The sequence below is a fragment of the Macrotis lagotis genome, chromosome 7 (assembly GCF_037893015.1).
Source record: "Macrotis lagotis isolate mMagLag1 chromosome 7, bilby.v1.9.chrom.fasta, whole genome shotgun sequence".
Lineage (NCBI taxonomy): Eukaryota > Metazoa > Chordata > Mammalia > Peramelemorphia > Peramelidae > Macrotis > Macrotis lagotis.
Genome location: NC_133664.1, coordinates 207129581 through 207146764, shown reverse-complemented (window position 1 = coordinate 207146764; position 17184 = coordinate 207129581). Strand labels below are relative to the sequence as shown.

The following is a 17184-nucleotide window of genomic DNA, read 5'->3' as shown; positions in this document are numbered from 1 at the left end:
AATGCCTTGAAATGTCTCTGTTCTGGACATAGAAGGGCATATAAGTATGCAGAAACATGCGCACACAAGCACACACACCCCCCCACCCCGGGTGTGCTTGTATCTCATGGCTAACAGCTCTATACCTTCTGTAACAGTCTAAGATCACAGCAAAGGCTCCATTGCCATTCTGGGAAATGGGGACTCCTCCTGTGTCTAGAGGGTGACATTTCTAGGAAGCACCTGGAAAACCACATAAGTTGGGATGGGGGAGCAGCAACTGGCAATCAGATGTGGTTAAGAAGGCCAAAATTTCCTGGTCAGTTTCCTGACACACACAGATCCATGAACACTAAAAACACTTGATTTAAGGGACATCCACAGGGGTGGGAGTGGGAAAGGGATGCTATTCATTTGTGCAAAATTCAAACAAAGAAGTTGTTGTCCTCTTTGGGTAAGCCTTCTTCCTGTTTTTTTTTTCATATTCGCGGCAGGAAATGAGTGACAGTCATGGCCGGGGACACCTTATTGCCACGCTTTATTCGTCCATGTTTGCTCAGAGCGATGTAGGTCCCTCGGTACAGGTCTGATTCATAGGCATTGTAGTTGTTGGGTAGGAGGGTTTCTCGGAATTTGCATTCCTCTTGGAAACTGGGCTGGGGAAAAAGAGGAGCAAAAAAGTGAGATGATTGGCAGAGAGCACATAGTAATCACTTTAGTCATATTTTAGATAGGACCATTCTTGCCCTCATTGCCCAACTCACTACATCCCTCAGAAAATTATTCCAGGAAGAATCACAGAGTTGGAAAAACCCTTGGACACCATCTAATCTGATACCCTCATTTTACAAATAATAATAAATAACTAACATTTAAATATATAATACTTCACAATTGGCAAAGAATTTTAAACATTATTAAATTTTAAATGCTACTGTTACCTCCATTATATAGGAGAGGAAACTGAGGCTGAAATAGGTTAAGTGACTTGCCCAGGATCACATGGGGTCTAAGGCAGGCTTTGGATTTAAGTCTTCCTGACTCTTCAGTCCTACATTCCATTCATTGTGCTACTTAACTTCCCTATGAGGAAGCTGCTTGCACATAATCTCATAATGAATTAATATAAATGCTGAGAACTGACAATGCTCTATACTATTCTTTTTTTTTTTTTTTTTTTTTTTTTTAGTTTTTGCAAAGCAATGGGGTTAAGTGGCTTGCCCAAGGCCATATAGCTAGATAATTATTAAGTGTCTGAGGCCGGATTTGAACTCAGGCATTCCTGACTCCAAGGCCAGTGCTCTATCCACTATGCCACCTAGCTGCCCTACTCTATACTATTCTTGAAGATAATTTAGTATTTGAAGGAGCTATACTTTCATTAGGTAGTGTAGTAGATAGAGCACTGGGCCTAGAATCAGGAAGATCTGAATTCAGATTCAATCTTAGACATTTACTAGCTGTGTCACTTTACCCCTGTTTGCTTCCATTTCTCATATATAAATTGGGAACACACAGGAGAAGGAAATGGCAAATCAAGAAACCAAGAAATGTTGATGGACAAAGTCTATGTATGAGGCCTTGTAGAAACAAACAATGATCCAATGAACAAATACTTTCCATAGTCTCAGAATTCCCAGCACCACTCTAGATGTAACTTCTCCATAACTTTGGCAAATAGTCTCAGAGAATTATTATAGCTGAAAAGGTCATTACTTAGTAGCAACAAGTCTTTTAGGATACAATTCATTATTTTGACTAGATTCAAATTCTGACCAGTTCTGTAGGACCTATTAGACTTAGACATCTCCAGGCCAGGAGGAGGCATTAGAGGAGACCTTAAGGGGCAGAGTGGTTTAGTAGGTAGGGAAGGGAACTAGAAATCAGAAAATCTAGGCTCAAGCTACTGACTCTGTTTTCTTGTCTATAAAAAAGTGGAGGATAAAACAGATGACCTCTAAGGTTCACTCCAGAGCTAAATCTATGAGCCTTTAAAAACTAAGAGCCAGTGAAGTTGATTGATTTACCTAAGGTTTTCAGTTAATATTTAAATTCAGCCTTCATATATTAAACAGTTAGTATTCTCTGCACTATAACTTTTAACCTCCAATGTTAATTTGTAAAATTTATATACTCACTTCTTGATTTTCTAAATGTTGGTTCCCCTTTTTTGTGGTTTAACCACAGAAGAATTTTAGCCCTAAACTTCTCATTCCTATAATTTAAAGAAGACCCAGTCATAATTTTGTATAGAATCAATACCATCTCCCAGATAATAATTATAACAATATTTATTTTTCTGCATATTTTTTTGTGGTATGAACTAAAATACATCCTGCAAGTTCTTGTGTAGGATCAGAGAATGCCTTAACTCACATCTTTGGAGACCTTCATTACTCAGAGATAAATTTTGAGATTTCCTAGAAAACACTCTAACTGGGAGGTGATAAGAACCATGATGAAGTTTTTGTCCTTTGTTTTTGAAGAAGATCATGACATGGGGAGATGATGCCATGACATGCATTTGAGTGAGGAGGTGCTGTGCTAAATCACCACCTCACTTTCTCCTCCAGAGTCAGATATAGAGATGGCCCTGAATACAAGGCAGTCAGGGTTAAGTGATTTGCTCAAGGTTATACAACTATCAAATATCAAGTGTCTGAAGCCCAAATCCAACTCAAGTCCTCCTGATTCTAAGACTGATGCTCTATCCACAAGAGCCATAGTGATTTAGTTGGAGCAGCTAGATGGAAAAATGGATCTGGACTTTGACTCAGGAAGACTCATCTTCCTGAGTTCAAAATGGGCATCAGACACTTACAGCTGTGTGATTCTGGGAAAGTCACTTATCCCCTTTTACCTCGGATCCTCAACTATAAAATGAACTGGAGAAGGAAATGGCAAACCACCCCAGAATCTTTGCCAAGAAAACCCTGTGTGGAGTCACAGAGAGTCAGATATGACTGACCAACAACAAAAAATCTAGAACTGAACTTTTATATAAGCCTAGAGACTGGAGTCCCAAATAATGGCTTATATAGGCATACCTATTATGAGATAAATGTGGCAAGTATGTATTAGCCATGACTTATACAAGAGGAAACTAAGGTTGAGAATGAATAAATGATTTATCCAAGATTATATACCTACTGCCAAGAAAAGAGATTTAAACTCTATTCTGATTAAAAGTCAAAGCTCTTTCTATTATCCCACTTTGTCTATGGTACTTTGGAGGACAGGAAGTCCTAAAAACTAATAAAAGAGGAAAGTAGCTATAACCAGAGTTCACTGTACCTTCCTATTTGTAATAATTTGTCAGAGAAAAGTAATGTTCAAGTAATGGGTGTTAGCTTTTTGTCACACAGTAGTAAACTCTTCCCCTCCCCCTCCCCCCAAATCACCTATGTTGAGATAATAGTGCTTTGTTCCCTTGTCTAGTCTATGCCTGTGGTTCCTTGATAGGTGATGGGATTTTCCTACACAATAGCTGGACACACAAATGGAATTTTGATGAGATCTCATAACTTTTCCCAGGGATCCATACAACACAAAGAAACATTCACAAAAGTCTAAGTAACCAGATTCCTCACTGCTTCTGCTTACGAAGGGTCCTCACCTGATTTTCTATTGACTTTTCAATCATTGCTACCATCTTTGTTGTTTGCTATTGAATCATTCAGTTGTGTCTGACTTTGTGAATTCATGTTGGAGTTTTCTTCGCAAAGATATTAGAAAAGTTTGTCATTTCCAGATCTCTAGTTCATTTTACAGATGAGGAAACTGAAGCAAACTGGGTTAAGTGGCTTGTCTAGGGTCACACAGCTAGTAAGTGACTGAAGCTGGATTTGAACTCTGATTTTGAGCTCAGTGCTCTATCCATTTTTCTACCTTACTGACCACTATCATCTTCACAACCATAATATAAAAGTCAGTTTAAAGACCAACCACTCTAGATCTCAGTTTTTGCTCCTTAAATTTACTGTCTACAAGCAGTCTTAGAGAAAGATTAGTATTCTCATTAGGGCTACTGTCCTCTAGCCATCTCTCTAAGACTATGAACAATCAAGCTTATATTTAGTGCCTCAGTTTGCTGTTTTTCACTTGGTAGTCTCATAGAAGCACTAAAACCTGAAACTGGGGAGAAGAAAGTGAATCAAGGGATTGGAATAACTCAATCCTTTGAAAAAAACATTCATTAGTGTAAGGGATGGAAGCTACATTTGGTCAACAGATCTCCTATAAGTTTCATATCATTTACAAATTCAATTGTGGCAGATTTGAATGATAAATCTCTGAATCTGAATGGGGCACAAGGAAACATTTCTTTGGAAACTGTATGTAATAAGGGGAAAATCACTGAAAAGTTCACCCTTGGGGCCGCTAGGTGGCACAGTGGACAGAGCACCGGCCCTGGAGTCAGGAGACATGAGTTCAAATGTGACCTCAGACAATAATTACCTAGCTGTGTGGCCTTGGGCAAGCCACTTAACCCCATTGCCTTGCAAAAAACCTTAAAAAAAAGAAAAAGAAAAAGTTCATCCTACAAAAGAGATCTATCAATGAGAATAAAATAACATGATGTTTGTAAAGTATCTGACACAAAGGAAATTCTTAAGAGATGCTTGCCCCCCCCCATTTTCATAAGGCACAAGTGGCAATGTTGTCACTTTAACTTATCTACCAAATTTCTCACTAAGAGAAGTTTATGTGAAACCAGTACATCTCTTTGGGCTACATGTATGTTTAGATCTTAGGAAGAAGAGAAAATCTTGTTGAAATCATGGTTAAAGTAGCTTATTTATGAGTCCTGGATGGTAAAGTCTTTGCAATATTAAATATTTCTGCACATGACTTAGTTGGTATGACATAATTATCTGTTATATTCAAAAGTTAAAAATTTTGATGTGCTTTATTCAACAAAAAGGGTGATCTTTTTTCTATTTTTTTATTTTTTAATAAAGATTTTATTTATTTTTAGTTTTACAATTTTCCCCCCACAGAAGGCAATTTGCCAGTCTTGGCATTGTTTCCATGGTATACATTGATCCAAATTGAATGTGATGAGAGAGAAATCATATCCTTAAGGAAGAAACATAAAGTATAAGAGATAGCAAGCTTACATTATAAAATAATGTTTTTTTTTAATTGAAGGTAGTAGTCTTTGGTCTTTGTTCAAACTCAATTCTTTCTCTGGATACAGATGGAATTCTCCATTGCAGATACCCCAAAACTGTCCCTGATTGTTGTACTGATGGAATGAGCAATTCCATCAAGGTTGTTCATCACCCCCATGTTGCTTTTAGGATGTATGATGTTCTGGTTCTGCTCATCTTGCTCAGCATCAGTTCATGCAAATCCTTCCAGGTTTCCCTTAATTCCCATCCCTCCTGTTCCATGACATACATATACCACAGTTTGCTAAGCCATTCAAGGGTGATCTTTTTTTAAGGAAGAAATAAGTATTTGGACAGTTTTCCATCTTCTTACAGCAGCAGTATTCAACAAATTCAAAATTTTTGAAAATTAATATGAATTTGCAGTAAAACAGTTGTTTTCTAAAACAATTAATTCTTTTTGAAAATGTCCCAAATTTTGAAAACAAATGTGAATTTGTCAAAACATTTCTTAGTAAAGCAATTACCCTTTTGCTAAAAATAGTAATAATTTGCAAAAATGAATGTAAATTTCATCAAAATACATTTTCTGAGCAAAGCATGTTTTGTGTTTTTCCTTTTCATAAACATGAATGTAAAAGTTCTTACAGAAATACATGGAAAACTTAGACATGATCTTAGTTAATTTTTAGTTGGTTGAATTTATCTCTATGGAAACAAACTAACTAGCTAGTGAGCTGAACTATCAAGAAGTTACCTTCTTGCCTCTGTTACTTTTTTAACAGCTTATATGAATGCTTTTTCACCTTATAGCTGCTCATAATTCCCTCTCTAGTACACTGTCCAGCTTGATTCTAACAATATTATTGCTTGATTGACTAGGAAAGGGGCCAGCCTGCTTGGTGAGACTAGGTGGATTCTGTAATTAGCTGTCACATACTGGATGCCCTTGGACAAGTCACATAATGAGTCTGGGTCTCTGGGCCTCCAGCTCTGTGTTTATTACTAATTCTTGCCTTTCATAGAGTTAAATAACTTGCATGAAGTCAAACAGTGTAGTACAGAGTAAGGATTTGCACCTAGGCCATCTGACCCCAAATCCTATGACATGGTTCCTCTCACTACTTTCTCTCTCCCTTTACTCCCAATTATTATTTAGCAGCTAGGTTGTGTGAAGGATAGAGTGCTGGGCTTGGATTCAGGAAGACTCATCTTCTTAAGGTCAAATCTGGCCTTAGGCATTTATTAGTCAAGCCATTTAATCCTGTTTGCCTCAATTTCCTTATCTGTAAAATGAACTGAAGAAGAGAATGGCAAATTGCTCCAGTATCCCTGCCCACAAAACCCCAAATAGGGTCACAGAGAGTTGGACAAAACTGAACAACAACCAAAAACATTAAAAGCCCTAAGGGAAATTGAGAATTATAGATAAGACAATATTTTTCCTAGATCACTTTTTCCTGATGTCATCTTTGATCCCATCATATTCTACATGTCATATCCATACTAGTAGATTGTAAACTCTCTGAACTCAGGAATAATGCTGTTTGCTTTTTCATCTGTTTTTCCATCATCTTTCACATCTTGATCCTTCTAGGTAGGAGGCATTAAATAAATGTTTCTTGACTTGAACTAAAATTCATTGGTAGTTATGTGATAATGACTAAAGTTGCTTGCTGTTAGTCAGCATATATTCATGTTACAGGTGGGCATTTCTTCTCTGGTCAGTCAGTCAAACATTTTACTAAGCTTCTGCTGGATGCCAGGTATTATGTTAAGCACAGGGAAGATAAAGAAAGTGGTTCCCATTTAATGGTTCTCGAATTCCTTTGGAGTTTGTGAAGATGGTCCAAGGAGTAAAATGGTGCCTTAAGCAGTAAGTAATTGCCCAGAAATGATTGCAGGTTCTATAACTTTGAAATTAGAGGTGTATAAAATTAAAATTATAATTTTAAAGTTTATAAATTTAATTCTATGTTGCAAATTTTGATTTGTCTATTGCCGTTACTGTGAGCACTTAATGAATAAATCAAAAAGAATATTATAAGTAGCATATTAAATTACTCCAGAAGTTCATAATATATATTTTTTTTTATTGCTGTAGAAAGGGGTTCTCACGGGGTGGCTAGGTGATGCGGTGGATAGAGCACCAGCCCTGGAGTCAGGAGTACCTGAGTTCAAAGCCAGACTCAAACACTTAATAATTACCTAGCTGTGTGGCCTTGGGCAAGCCACTTAACCCCATTTGCCTTCCAAAAACCTAAAAAAAAAAAAGAAAGGGGTTCTCAGAACAAAAATCATTGGAACCCACTTCTGTAGTATGACTGCAAGAATGCATGACTTTTTCTAACTCTGACACCTACCTCAGAGCTCCGCCCATGGTGGGAGCTTAATAAGTGTTGTTGAATTGAAATGAAAGTATCAAGACTAAGTCCCTATATTAGTTGTTAATTTACATGCATATCCTATGACTCAGGGAATGTTGGCTCCTCATCTCTGGTGCAAAAGAGTTCCAACCATGTGAATTCTATGTTAATAAAAGCAGCTACTGTATATTATTACTTTAACAAATGAAAATAATCCCACAGGATCACATATCCTGGGCCTGTCATGCCTCCAACTCTGGGACTATATGATCTTAAATTCCATGCTGATCTAATGAGACATATGTGAAAGCAATCTCTCTCTAAAATTTCTTTCCTCTCAGAAAGAAATGAGACATTTTATCAAGGTACAAATTAATAAATGTTTCAATGTATATTTTCTAGAGCAAAAAATGATCTTTAAAAACATGGAATCACAAGAGTGGCAAGAGAGGTTGTCGCCTATGTTCTCTTGTCTTTGAGCAGAGTTTTATACTTAAATCATACCCAGAAAGAGAGGAGAGGACATTTTGGTTTTAAAAACCTCCAGAGAAGAGGTCTGATTGGGAACTTAGGAGATTTGGGTTTTATTCCTGTTTCTGCTGCAACTTCTAAACTAAGATCCCTTTTTAATTTGTTAAAATGAGAAGTGTTAAAAGAAATTGATCTCTGAAGTCCAAGTAGGTTCCATTTATTCCAACTTTTCATAGTCATGGTTACTACAAAGTACCATCTCTATATCCTAAATCTCTCACTGCATCCTTCTTCGTTTTCTAATGAATAAAGGTCAGTGATTGAGGTTACATCTTATTTTCCAATAATTTCTCAACACAATTTATACTGTATTAATCTGTACTTGTCTACATGGCAATGTGAACATAACATGTTCTTTGGATTTTTTTCAGTCCTATTTGTTTTGTTTCTCCAACTAGACTGTAATTTTATCTCCTCTTGATGGGATCCAATACTAGAGCTTGCTCTGTAGGATTGAATGAACACCACCTTCTTCCCAGAGCCCTTAATATTAATTTCCCCAAACCCAGGAATCCAGTGCTGTTCATGAATGCATGGAGTATATGTGGTTCTTAATTTCTTCACCTCATTATTTCAATGGGATATGAACTATGCCTCATCCCTTTCAGAGCCATACCCCCGATAGGAGCCAACATCAGTTGTTTTAGGTAACAACTGAATTTACTTCTCTTCCTCATATCTTCTAAGATAATATACCTCAGAGCAGAGAATAAGAAGGATTATAGAATCCGAGAGCTGATAGAGGCAACAAAGGTCATCTCTCTCTTCTCTACATCAATCTTCTTTGATAATAATAATAACCATGCACATTTAATTTATTGCTTTGGAACTGAGGCTTGAAAGCTGAAGTCCATGAACTATTTAAAAATAAATATTTTGATAACTGCATTTCAAAAGAATTTTATTTTGTTTGCAATCCTATGTATTTTATTTCATGCATTTCAAGACATTATTCTGAGAAATGGTCCATAGGTTTCAGTTTGTGACCCTCTGATTTAAAGACTACAAAGCTCAACAACATGACTGACAGATGGTTATCTGGTTTTTAACTGAAATACTCCATTGCTGGGAGTTCACTGTCTCCCAAGGTAGTTAGGTCCACTCTTGGATAGCTCTCATTGTTAGAAGAACAAGGAGAGAGCTTATTCAAAATCATATTAGATATGGTTCTTGAATTCCTTGGGAGTTTGTGAAGAATATCCAGAATCTAGAATAGGTAAAGCAACTTTAATACCCAAACAGTTAACTTCAAATAAGTGGAAGTTTGTGAAGAAACATTCTTTGACATTCTTCCCTTTTGCTTTCCTTTCTTCCTTCCATCCTTCTCATTTTCTATTCCCATCATTCCTTCCAACTTTTGGGGAGATCTCAGTCTCCATCATCCTAAGGAGAAATCTCAAACCTCTGGGTAATTTAACCTCTGAGTACAAATAGCAGCTTTCCTTGCTGAAAAGCATTGTGCTGTTCCAGCTGAGTATCCAGAGTGAAGCAACTCTAGGAGCTTAAGGAGAAATAGCTTGAATGAAATCATCACCCAGCAGGAGCCTTCCTGGCTCTGAGATCAGTTGGGCAATTGTTTTTTTAGATTGTGATAACAACCTCTGAGGCCCCTAGCTTGGTGTGGCTGGGTTGGGGAGGGGAAGAAAGGGGGAAGGTTTGACAGACCACCTGGTCTCCTGCCATACCAACTGTCAGCTGCTGTCAGCGCCCAGGACACAGGCTCTGTAGGGCCCACGTTCTCATCCTAGAGGCTCTCCCATATAGCTGCTTAGAGGCCTGAACAAAGGTGGGGGTTGGGAGGGAATCTCATGTCAGAGAAGAGGCTTTGATGAACCAGTCTTCTCTCTGGCCAAATGCCATGAAGAGAGGAGAATTAAGGGTTTGGAGCTTCCCACCCTTATGGGATTCTCCCTTTTCTTCTGGAATCTAACCATTTAAGAATAGTGCCTTTTACAAACTTCTGTGTCCCTTTTAAAGTTACTTACCTCCTAGTGTGCAATGAGGATATATATACATGTTTTATGCAGGTCTCTAGAAGTTAGACATTTAAATAATTTATCTTTATTTCTGGATTTCTTTTCTTTCTTTAATTTTTTCTCTTAAAATCTCATATCTCATCCCTTTTCAGCCTCCCTTTCTGGTCCTGGGTAAAACTGTGAAATTTGTCATTGATCTTCATGGTTCCCTGTCTTCTCTCTACCCTTTCCTTATTTTTACTATGCTTCCCACTCTCCCCTAAGTGGCTTTGGTAGAGGGCATCATATCTTAGAGGAAAGCATGTGCAATGTTCAATAATAAGTGGATTCTCAGTGAAGATGTTATCAGATGGATTTAAAACCAAAAGTTTTTAAAGATTTTTTTTTAGATTTTTGCAAGGCAATGGGGTTAAGTGGCTTGCCCAAAGCCACACAGCTAGGTAATTATTAAGTGTCTGAGGTCAGATTTGAACCCAGGTACTCCTGACTCCAAGGCCAGTGTTCTATTCACTGCACCACCTAGCCACCCCAATTGCGCCACCTAGCCGCTCCACCAAAAGTTTTTAATAAAACTTACCTAGAAGCTACAACTTGGGAAACAACTTGGTGTAGTGAATTTCATGTTAGAAAACCCTGAATATAAATTTGACCTCAATCTTTTACTAGCCGTATAATCACAGAGAAGGTTTTTTAACCTATCTACCTTAATTTCTCAGTTGTATAATGAGGGGTCCTTTTCAGTTCTCTATCTATGTATAGTTAAACTGATTGGGAGAACATCTTAAGGTCCTGGAATTCATTTCATATAAGTAGCTGTCTACTCTGCCTCTTGATAAAGCTGAGGTAGCTAGACGCACACTCTAGCACTGGGCTTGGAATCAGAAAGAGCTCAGTTCAAATCCTGTCTCAGATACTTCTTATCTGTGTGATTCTAGACAAATCACTTTACCTCTGTTTGTTTCATTTTCCTCAACTTAAATGAGGGTAATGGCAGCACCAACTTACATGGTTGTTGTGAGGATCAGATTTGTAAAGTGCTTATCACAAGTGCTTATCACCATAGTATGACTATTTAAATGCTCATTCCTTTTCTTTATTCCCCCTCCTCTAAATTTCATAACTTATATCATAAATTAATTTCATAAATGAGGTCCCAACTAAGATAGGTCCCAACTTAATCCTTGAAAGAAGGGAAGAATTGTTTTAATTTTTTCTTAGTAACCTTTGCAAAATGCCCCAATACATAGTATGCTCTTAATAAATGCTTGTTGATTTATTTATTTGATTGATCACTGAAACTAATCTGTCCTCAACTTCACTGTCTATCTTTCCAAACTGGTTAGTAAGTTTATACTTTTTTTTTTTTTTTAGGATTTTGCAAGGCAAATGAGGTTAAGTGGCTTGCCCAAGGCCACACAGCTAGGTAATTATTAAGTGTCTGAGACCGGATTTGAACCCAGGTACTCCTGACTCCAAGGCTGGTGCTTTATCCACTACGCCACCTAGCTGCCCCTAGTTTATACTCTTCTAATACTCTGTTCTATTTCTCCCTCTGTGCCTGTGCCCTACTCAGTGGTAAAACCTCCAAAAGTCATCCATCCCCTTTTCTCCATGAAAGACTTCTCTGAAATTATCCTGGACATTCAAAAACCTGCTTTTGGTAAATTTTCCAGCCTTCTTTAACAAAATATCTCTCTCTAAATTCTCATTCAAATACCTTTCCTTAACTTTCAAAGCCACTTCCTCCTAGTTTGTCTCCAGTGGAGGTGTAGAACTCACTTCTTGACACATACTAACAATTTGTATTTCTTGAAAACTGCTTTGAGTTTTCTTGTCCTTGGGGCTAATTTCTCTTCTTTAACCTTTCCTAATATGGGCTAGACCACAAATCTGTGGACTATAATGAGGGCAGACCATTCTTGGAATGTGAATATGGCAAATCCTAAATCCTAGAATCTCATAGACAACTCAAAACTCATCAAACTCACTCTCAGTAATATAAAATAAATTTTTTTCCTCTATCAAAATGACAAGCATTTCTTTCTTAAGAAATGATGATTTTTTTTAAAAAAAGCATTAATGCCATAATAAGGAAAAATATTCTACATTGTGGCATCTGAGATTGGAAAAGAGAGTAGATTGGATTTGGGACCTGGGTTCAAATTCTTTTACTTTCTACCTTTGTGACTTTGTTAAGTTACTTCCATTCGATGAGCCTCAGTTTCCTCAATTGTTAAATGAGGGGTTAGTCTAGATGACCTTTGAGTTCTCTTGAGCTTTGGATCTAATTGACCTATAAAACCTGTCAAGGTAAAACATTTCATCTGGGTTGCAGAGAATTTCCCACCTCAATACCCCAGATCCATTGGAATGCAAACTCTTTATAATCACTTCCTGAGAGAATATAAGCTTCATGAAGGCAGAGACTATTTGATTTTTTTCCTTTGTAACCCTTCTTCCCACCCCCAGCACATAGTAGTACATATCTGGTACTAGTGGATATTTAACAAATGCTTGTTGATTGATTGTGATGAAAAAAATAACTGTTGTACTTCATGATGGGAGGGAGGGGAAGGAGCAGTTGAATCATTTTAGATCATTTCAATAAACCTCTAATAAAGAGTGAGAAACAGCAGCTCTTAAGCCCACAAACCCTATTCCTTCTTGAGGTTAAGTGTGTCTCACCCAAGGCAGTCTGGGAAAAAAGGTGGAAGAAGGCTTTTCCTTCATTAGGGCTCCCCAAATTCCAACAGATTCTGAAGGAAAGAAAATTAGTAGAAAGAAGTAATAGGATCATTTTATCAGTACTTTTAGAACCTAGAATAGGGGTTTTTCAACCAGGATAGGTTTTAGAAGGTCTTGACATTTCATGAGAAATATTTGACAACTATTTCAATATAACTGGTTTCCTTTGTAGTCCTATGTATTTTATATTATGCATTTAAAAACATTATCCTATAAAGACAACCAGAAACTTCTCTAGACTGTCAAAGGTTAAATATAACAAAGATATTTTTAAAAAAATAAAGGAACCCTCCCACCCCATACACACATCCTAGATTCTCCTGAGAAACTTGCTAATTTGCAGAGCTTCAGGAGAAGGGAACATTAAAGAAAAGTCTCCTTGTACTCACCGTCCCATACAGTCTTCCTTTACTGTTCATGGCCACAAAAAGGGCACTTCTTACCCCAAACAGACTCACCACACCTCGGTCCACTGTAGAAATTTCTAAAAGACCTAAAGAAAGAAGAAGGATGAAAGCAGTGAGTTCACAGAATGTTCTGGGGGTAGGGGCCACCCACTACAATGGCCTTATTTGACTTCTAGGAAAATTGAGAACTAAACAGGAACAGTTTGCTTAAAGGAACAAAGAGAACGGGGGCAGAAGTAGAACTGGAACAAGGGCAGGATCTCTGGAAAGTTCACTTCTCACTGTATCTTCTTGGGCTCAACTTGTGTTAAACAAGGAGGTATTTCAGTGTCAATGTCTGGCTAACCACTGAATTTAAGGACTTAGGAAGACAGTTTATTCATGCTCTTGCCTTCAAAATTGGTCTGAATCTCTGACTTCCAGAAAAGCTGCATATGTTAATCACCACCCCTCAATCCTGCCCATTCCCCTCTCTTTTTTATACTGACCTCTGGAAAGACACAGTATGAAGTAGTGGATCAAGAGCCTGGGTTCAAATCCAACCTCTGACAGGTAATCCTGGACAATTCCTTTAATCTGTGTCCAGGGCAACTCCCTAAAACTTCTAGTTATAAAGGAGGTGCAGTCCTGTTTTGTTAGAGGGAATTTCCTCAAGGGAATTCCCAAGATGGATGAGATCATCAGTCCAAGTTCCACTTTGGAAAAGGAGTCTGGTGCATCCCTTAGTGCCAGTTCTTTCCTATAGCTCAAACTCTTGCCATCCAAAAGTACTTTCTGTTGTCTAACCCAGATCTAGTATCATCACCGTATTTCATCTGATTTATGGCCACACAAAATCAGGACCTACCAGTAGGAGAACCTCCTTTGCATTTAAAATCTAGCCTCTCCCAAGATATCTCCTGCCTCAAAGAGCCCTTTTCCTGAATCAGTAAAATGTAGTAGAAAGATCACTGAAACGAATCAGGAGTCCAAGTTTGCCAGCCGTGTGACCTTAAGTAAATCACTCCTTTCTGGGTCTCAGTTTTCTCCTCCTTAAAATAAAGGAGTTAGACTGGATATCTAAAGTCTCTTTAGAGATTTATAAGATTTAGACTTGGAAGGGTACTTAGATGTTATCTATTCTACTCTCATTTTACAGATGAGCAAATCAAGGTCAAGAGGGATGAAGTGACTTGTTGGACACAATTGGTTAGTAAGTAGTCACTGGCAACTTCTAACCCCAAAGTTTTATGAATTAACTGGGCTGCTACACTACTTAAACCCTCAGCTCAGTTTTCTTAGTCTGTTCCCCTCCCCCCCAGGTCCTGGAAGCAGAAGAATTGTCCCTCCCCCTATCCCACACCTACCACAAGCAGAACATTTTAGGAAGAAGAAATGGGGGAGAAAAGAGGAAAGGGTTTGGGGAGGATTTTGAAAGACCCTTGGCTAGAAATTGCAGACTGCTTTCTTTTCCTTCTCTGTGGAGCAAAACTGTTTTTTTAAAAATAAATTAGACTCTAATTTGGTCCAAGTATTCCTAACACATACTCCCTCCTGGTTTCCAAAGCTGAAGGAAGTCCAAGGATCTTAATAAAGTAATAGATAGGACTTTGCTAATCATGTGGATGCAATTAATAATAATAATAATTTAAAAAAAAAACATCTCATAGTACTTTACAAAGCACAGTCTCACAACCACTCCATGTAAGTAAAGTGCAAGCAACATTATCCTTATTTTGTACTCAGTTAAGTAAACTGAATGTTTGTATTTAGGCAGCTAGTAAGCATAGGAGTCAAGATTTAATGCAGTCATTGCCCATTTCCCCAGGCCCAGGACAGTGTGCTTTCTTCTTCTACTACTGCACCACAGTGTCCCTCAGGTGCTCAGATAGATGATGAGAGGCTGGGAGGATCCTTAGCCAATCACTTGCCACCACAAAGGGTCAGACCTGAATGAGGGGCAATCGGAAGGAAAGTGGAAGAGGAATACCAAGGAGGAGTCCCTTCTTACCCTTTTTATAAGAGATTTGGGAGCCAGACCAGAATCCTGCAAGCTACTTTCCCTTGTCCCGCCATAAGGACACACTTTCCCTCCCCATCTTTTTCCTCTCAGGGTCCTTATTCTCCAACCACCCCACCAGAGGCCATTGCACTTACTGTAGGGATTCTCATCATGGGTCCCACTGATTCTGCCATCTGGGGGCACCTGGAGGTGAAAGCCAATGCCCACGTTGCAATACAGTCTCCTTTGCCTCTTGATCCCCAGCAAGTAGCCACTCTCCCAGTTACTGCGGGATAACCCACCAGGCAGTCCAGCTTGGGGCTGGGACCCCAGCAGTGTCCCCCAGCCCCTTTCCAGGAGCACAGGGTTGGCCAGGCCACCCACCAATGGCCAGGGTACCAGCATGCCAGCCAGAATACCCAAGAAGATGAAAGCCCACAGAGTGCCCCCGAGGCAACCTCCTCCTGCAGGCATAGTGATGAGCAGCTTCTGTGGGAAGGCCATCCACCTTGCCTCCCAGGCACGTGGTCAGAATTAATGGCCCTAAAAATACCGCCCTTCTTGTTTTTCTCCCCTCAGCATGGCCGCAGGGGCTTATTTTTGGAAGGCAGACTACAGTTCCTGACATGAAACCAAAACCTGCCTCAGGCACTCGGGTTGGGAGCAAAGGGACCCTGGCTGAGCCTCTGAGGATGGTGGAGACCATGGCTCAGAGACTGTCTCGGGCTCCCTCACTCTAGCCTGCTTGGAGGACAATTATATTTTATTTGACCTATCTTTAGAGTTCAGAAACCTAGCCCTCCTCTATACCCATCATCACCCTGACGTCAACTGGCCGAGGTCACTTATCCAGAGCTGTAACATTAACCTGCTCTTCGGCCCTGGCTCCCACCATCCTTCCCTCCCCCAAGGGATGTTGAGAGCCAACAGACACTGTCATGCATGTGAACTATGAGGCTGGAATGAAGCTTGAAGGAGCATCCCTGGAAAGGAGATAGTTGAGAGGGGGAGGGGGAGGGTTTGGAAGTCAGAAAGAGAAAGGAGCCAGGAAGGACCAAAATTGGGTAGTCTGGCAAAGTCTGATTGCTTATTTCAAGGTGAAAGAATCTAAGTGAGGGTTAGGGTTCATCCCTGGGCTATAAGCAAACTGGTGGTGACTGCAGCCCAAAGTAGGGCATCAATGAAGAGTTTTCATCACAGAAGTTGGAACGAGTGAGGAAGGATGTCTATGATTAAGCTATCCATTTCCCAAAGGAGAAAAGGCTCTAGTTAAAGTCCCTGAAGAGTCAAATCTACAGTGCTGGGACAAACAGGGTCTTCAATGGAAAGGGACAGCCCTGAGAGCAGAGGGATATATGCCTAGTGGTCTGTGAAGAACCAGACACTTATCTAAAAAATGGAAGGAGGGACACAATTAATTTTGAATAGTCTTCCCAGGGTCTTTAATTGATGGTGACTTTGTCCAGTATAGTTTGTAATCAATCCCCCTCCCCTCACATATTAGAATGATCATTCTCTAATGGCAGTCCATTTCCTTGACTAATGCATCTGGATGATTGTATCCCCAACCTTAAGTCTTTCTCTTTGCTTCATACCACAGGCAGAAATCCCAAATTCTTTTCACTTTATCATTAGATTTCTCCTCATTTGACTCCCCTTAACCTCTTGGTATTACCTAAACCTAAACCCTTCTATTCCCTACTTATTGTTTCTTGAATATTCTTTGGAATAAACTTGAGCATAAAAATATTTTTGCAAAGTTGAAGCATCCTAATAGGCAACTACTATATTATGTTCAACTGTTTGATTTAGTAGAAAAAAAATTTTGGACTGGGAGTCAGAAGATCTAGATTCTAAGTAGTTCTATCACTAACTAGCTATGTGACCTTAGACAAACTATTTCATATCTTTGGGCCTTAGTTTTTTCAGCTTCAAAAAAAGAGCACTGGAAATTAACTGAACTCTTACATCATATACTACAATAAATTCCAGGTTGATCAATCATCTAAATATTTTAAAATATGTATCTTTAAAAAATCTAGAAGACAATGCATCAGCATATCTTTCACAGCTGTGGAGAGGAGA

The 17184-nt window shown here is 38.9% G+C and overlaps 1 protein-coding gene across 1 annotated transcript; it reads right to left on the bottom strand.

Moving 5' to 3' along the window:
- Positions 1-106: 106 nt before the first annotated feature.
- On the bottom strand, positions 107-15776 carry FGF6 (fibroblast growth factor 6). Its single transcript, XM_074195190.1, has 3 exons — positions 15255-15776; positions 13101-13204; positions 107-635 (listed from the first exon to the last, which is right to left on the bottom strand). Exons 1-3 carry the CDS (start codon positions 15601-15603, stop codon positions 459-461), a joined length of 630 nt encoding a protein of 209 aa, XP_074051291.1. The 5' UTR covers positions 15604-15776; the 3' UTR covers positions 107-458.
- Between the last annotated feature and the right edge of the window lie 1408 nt (positions 15777-17184).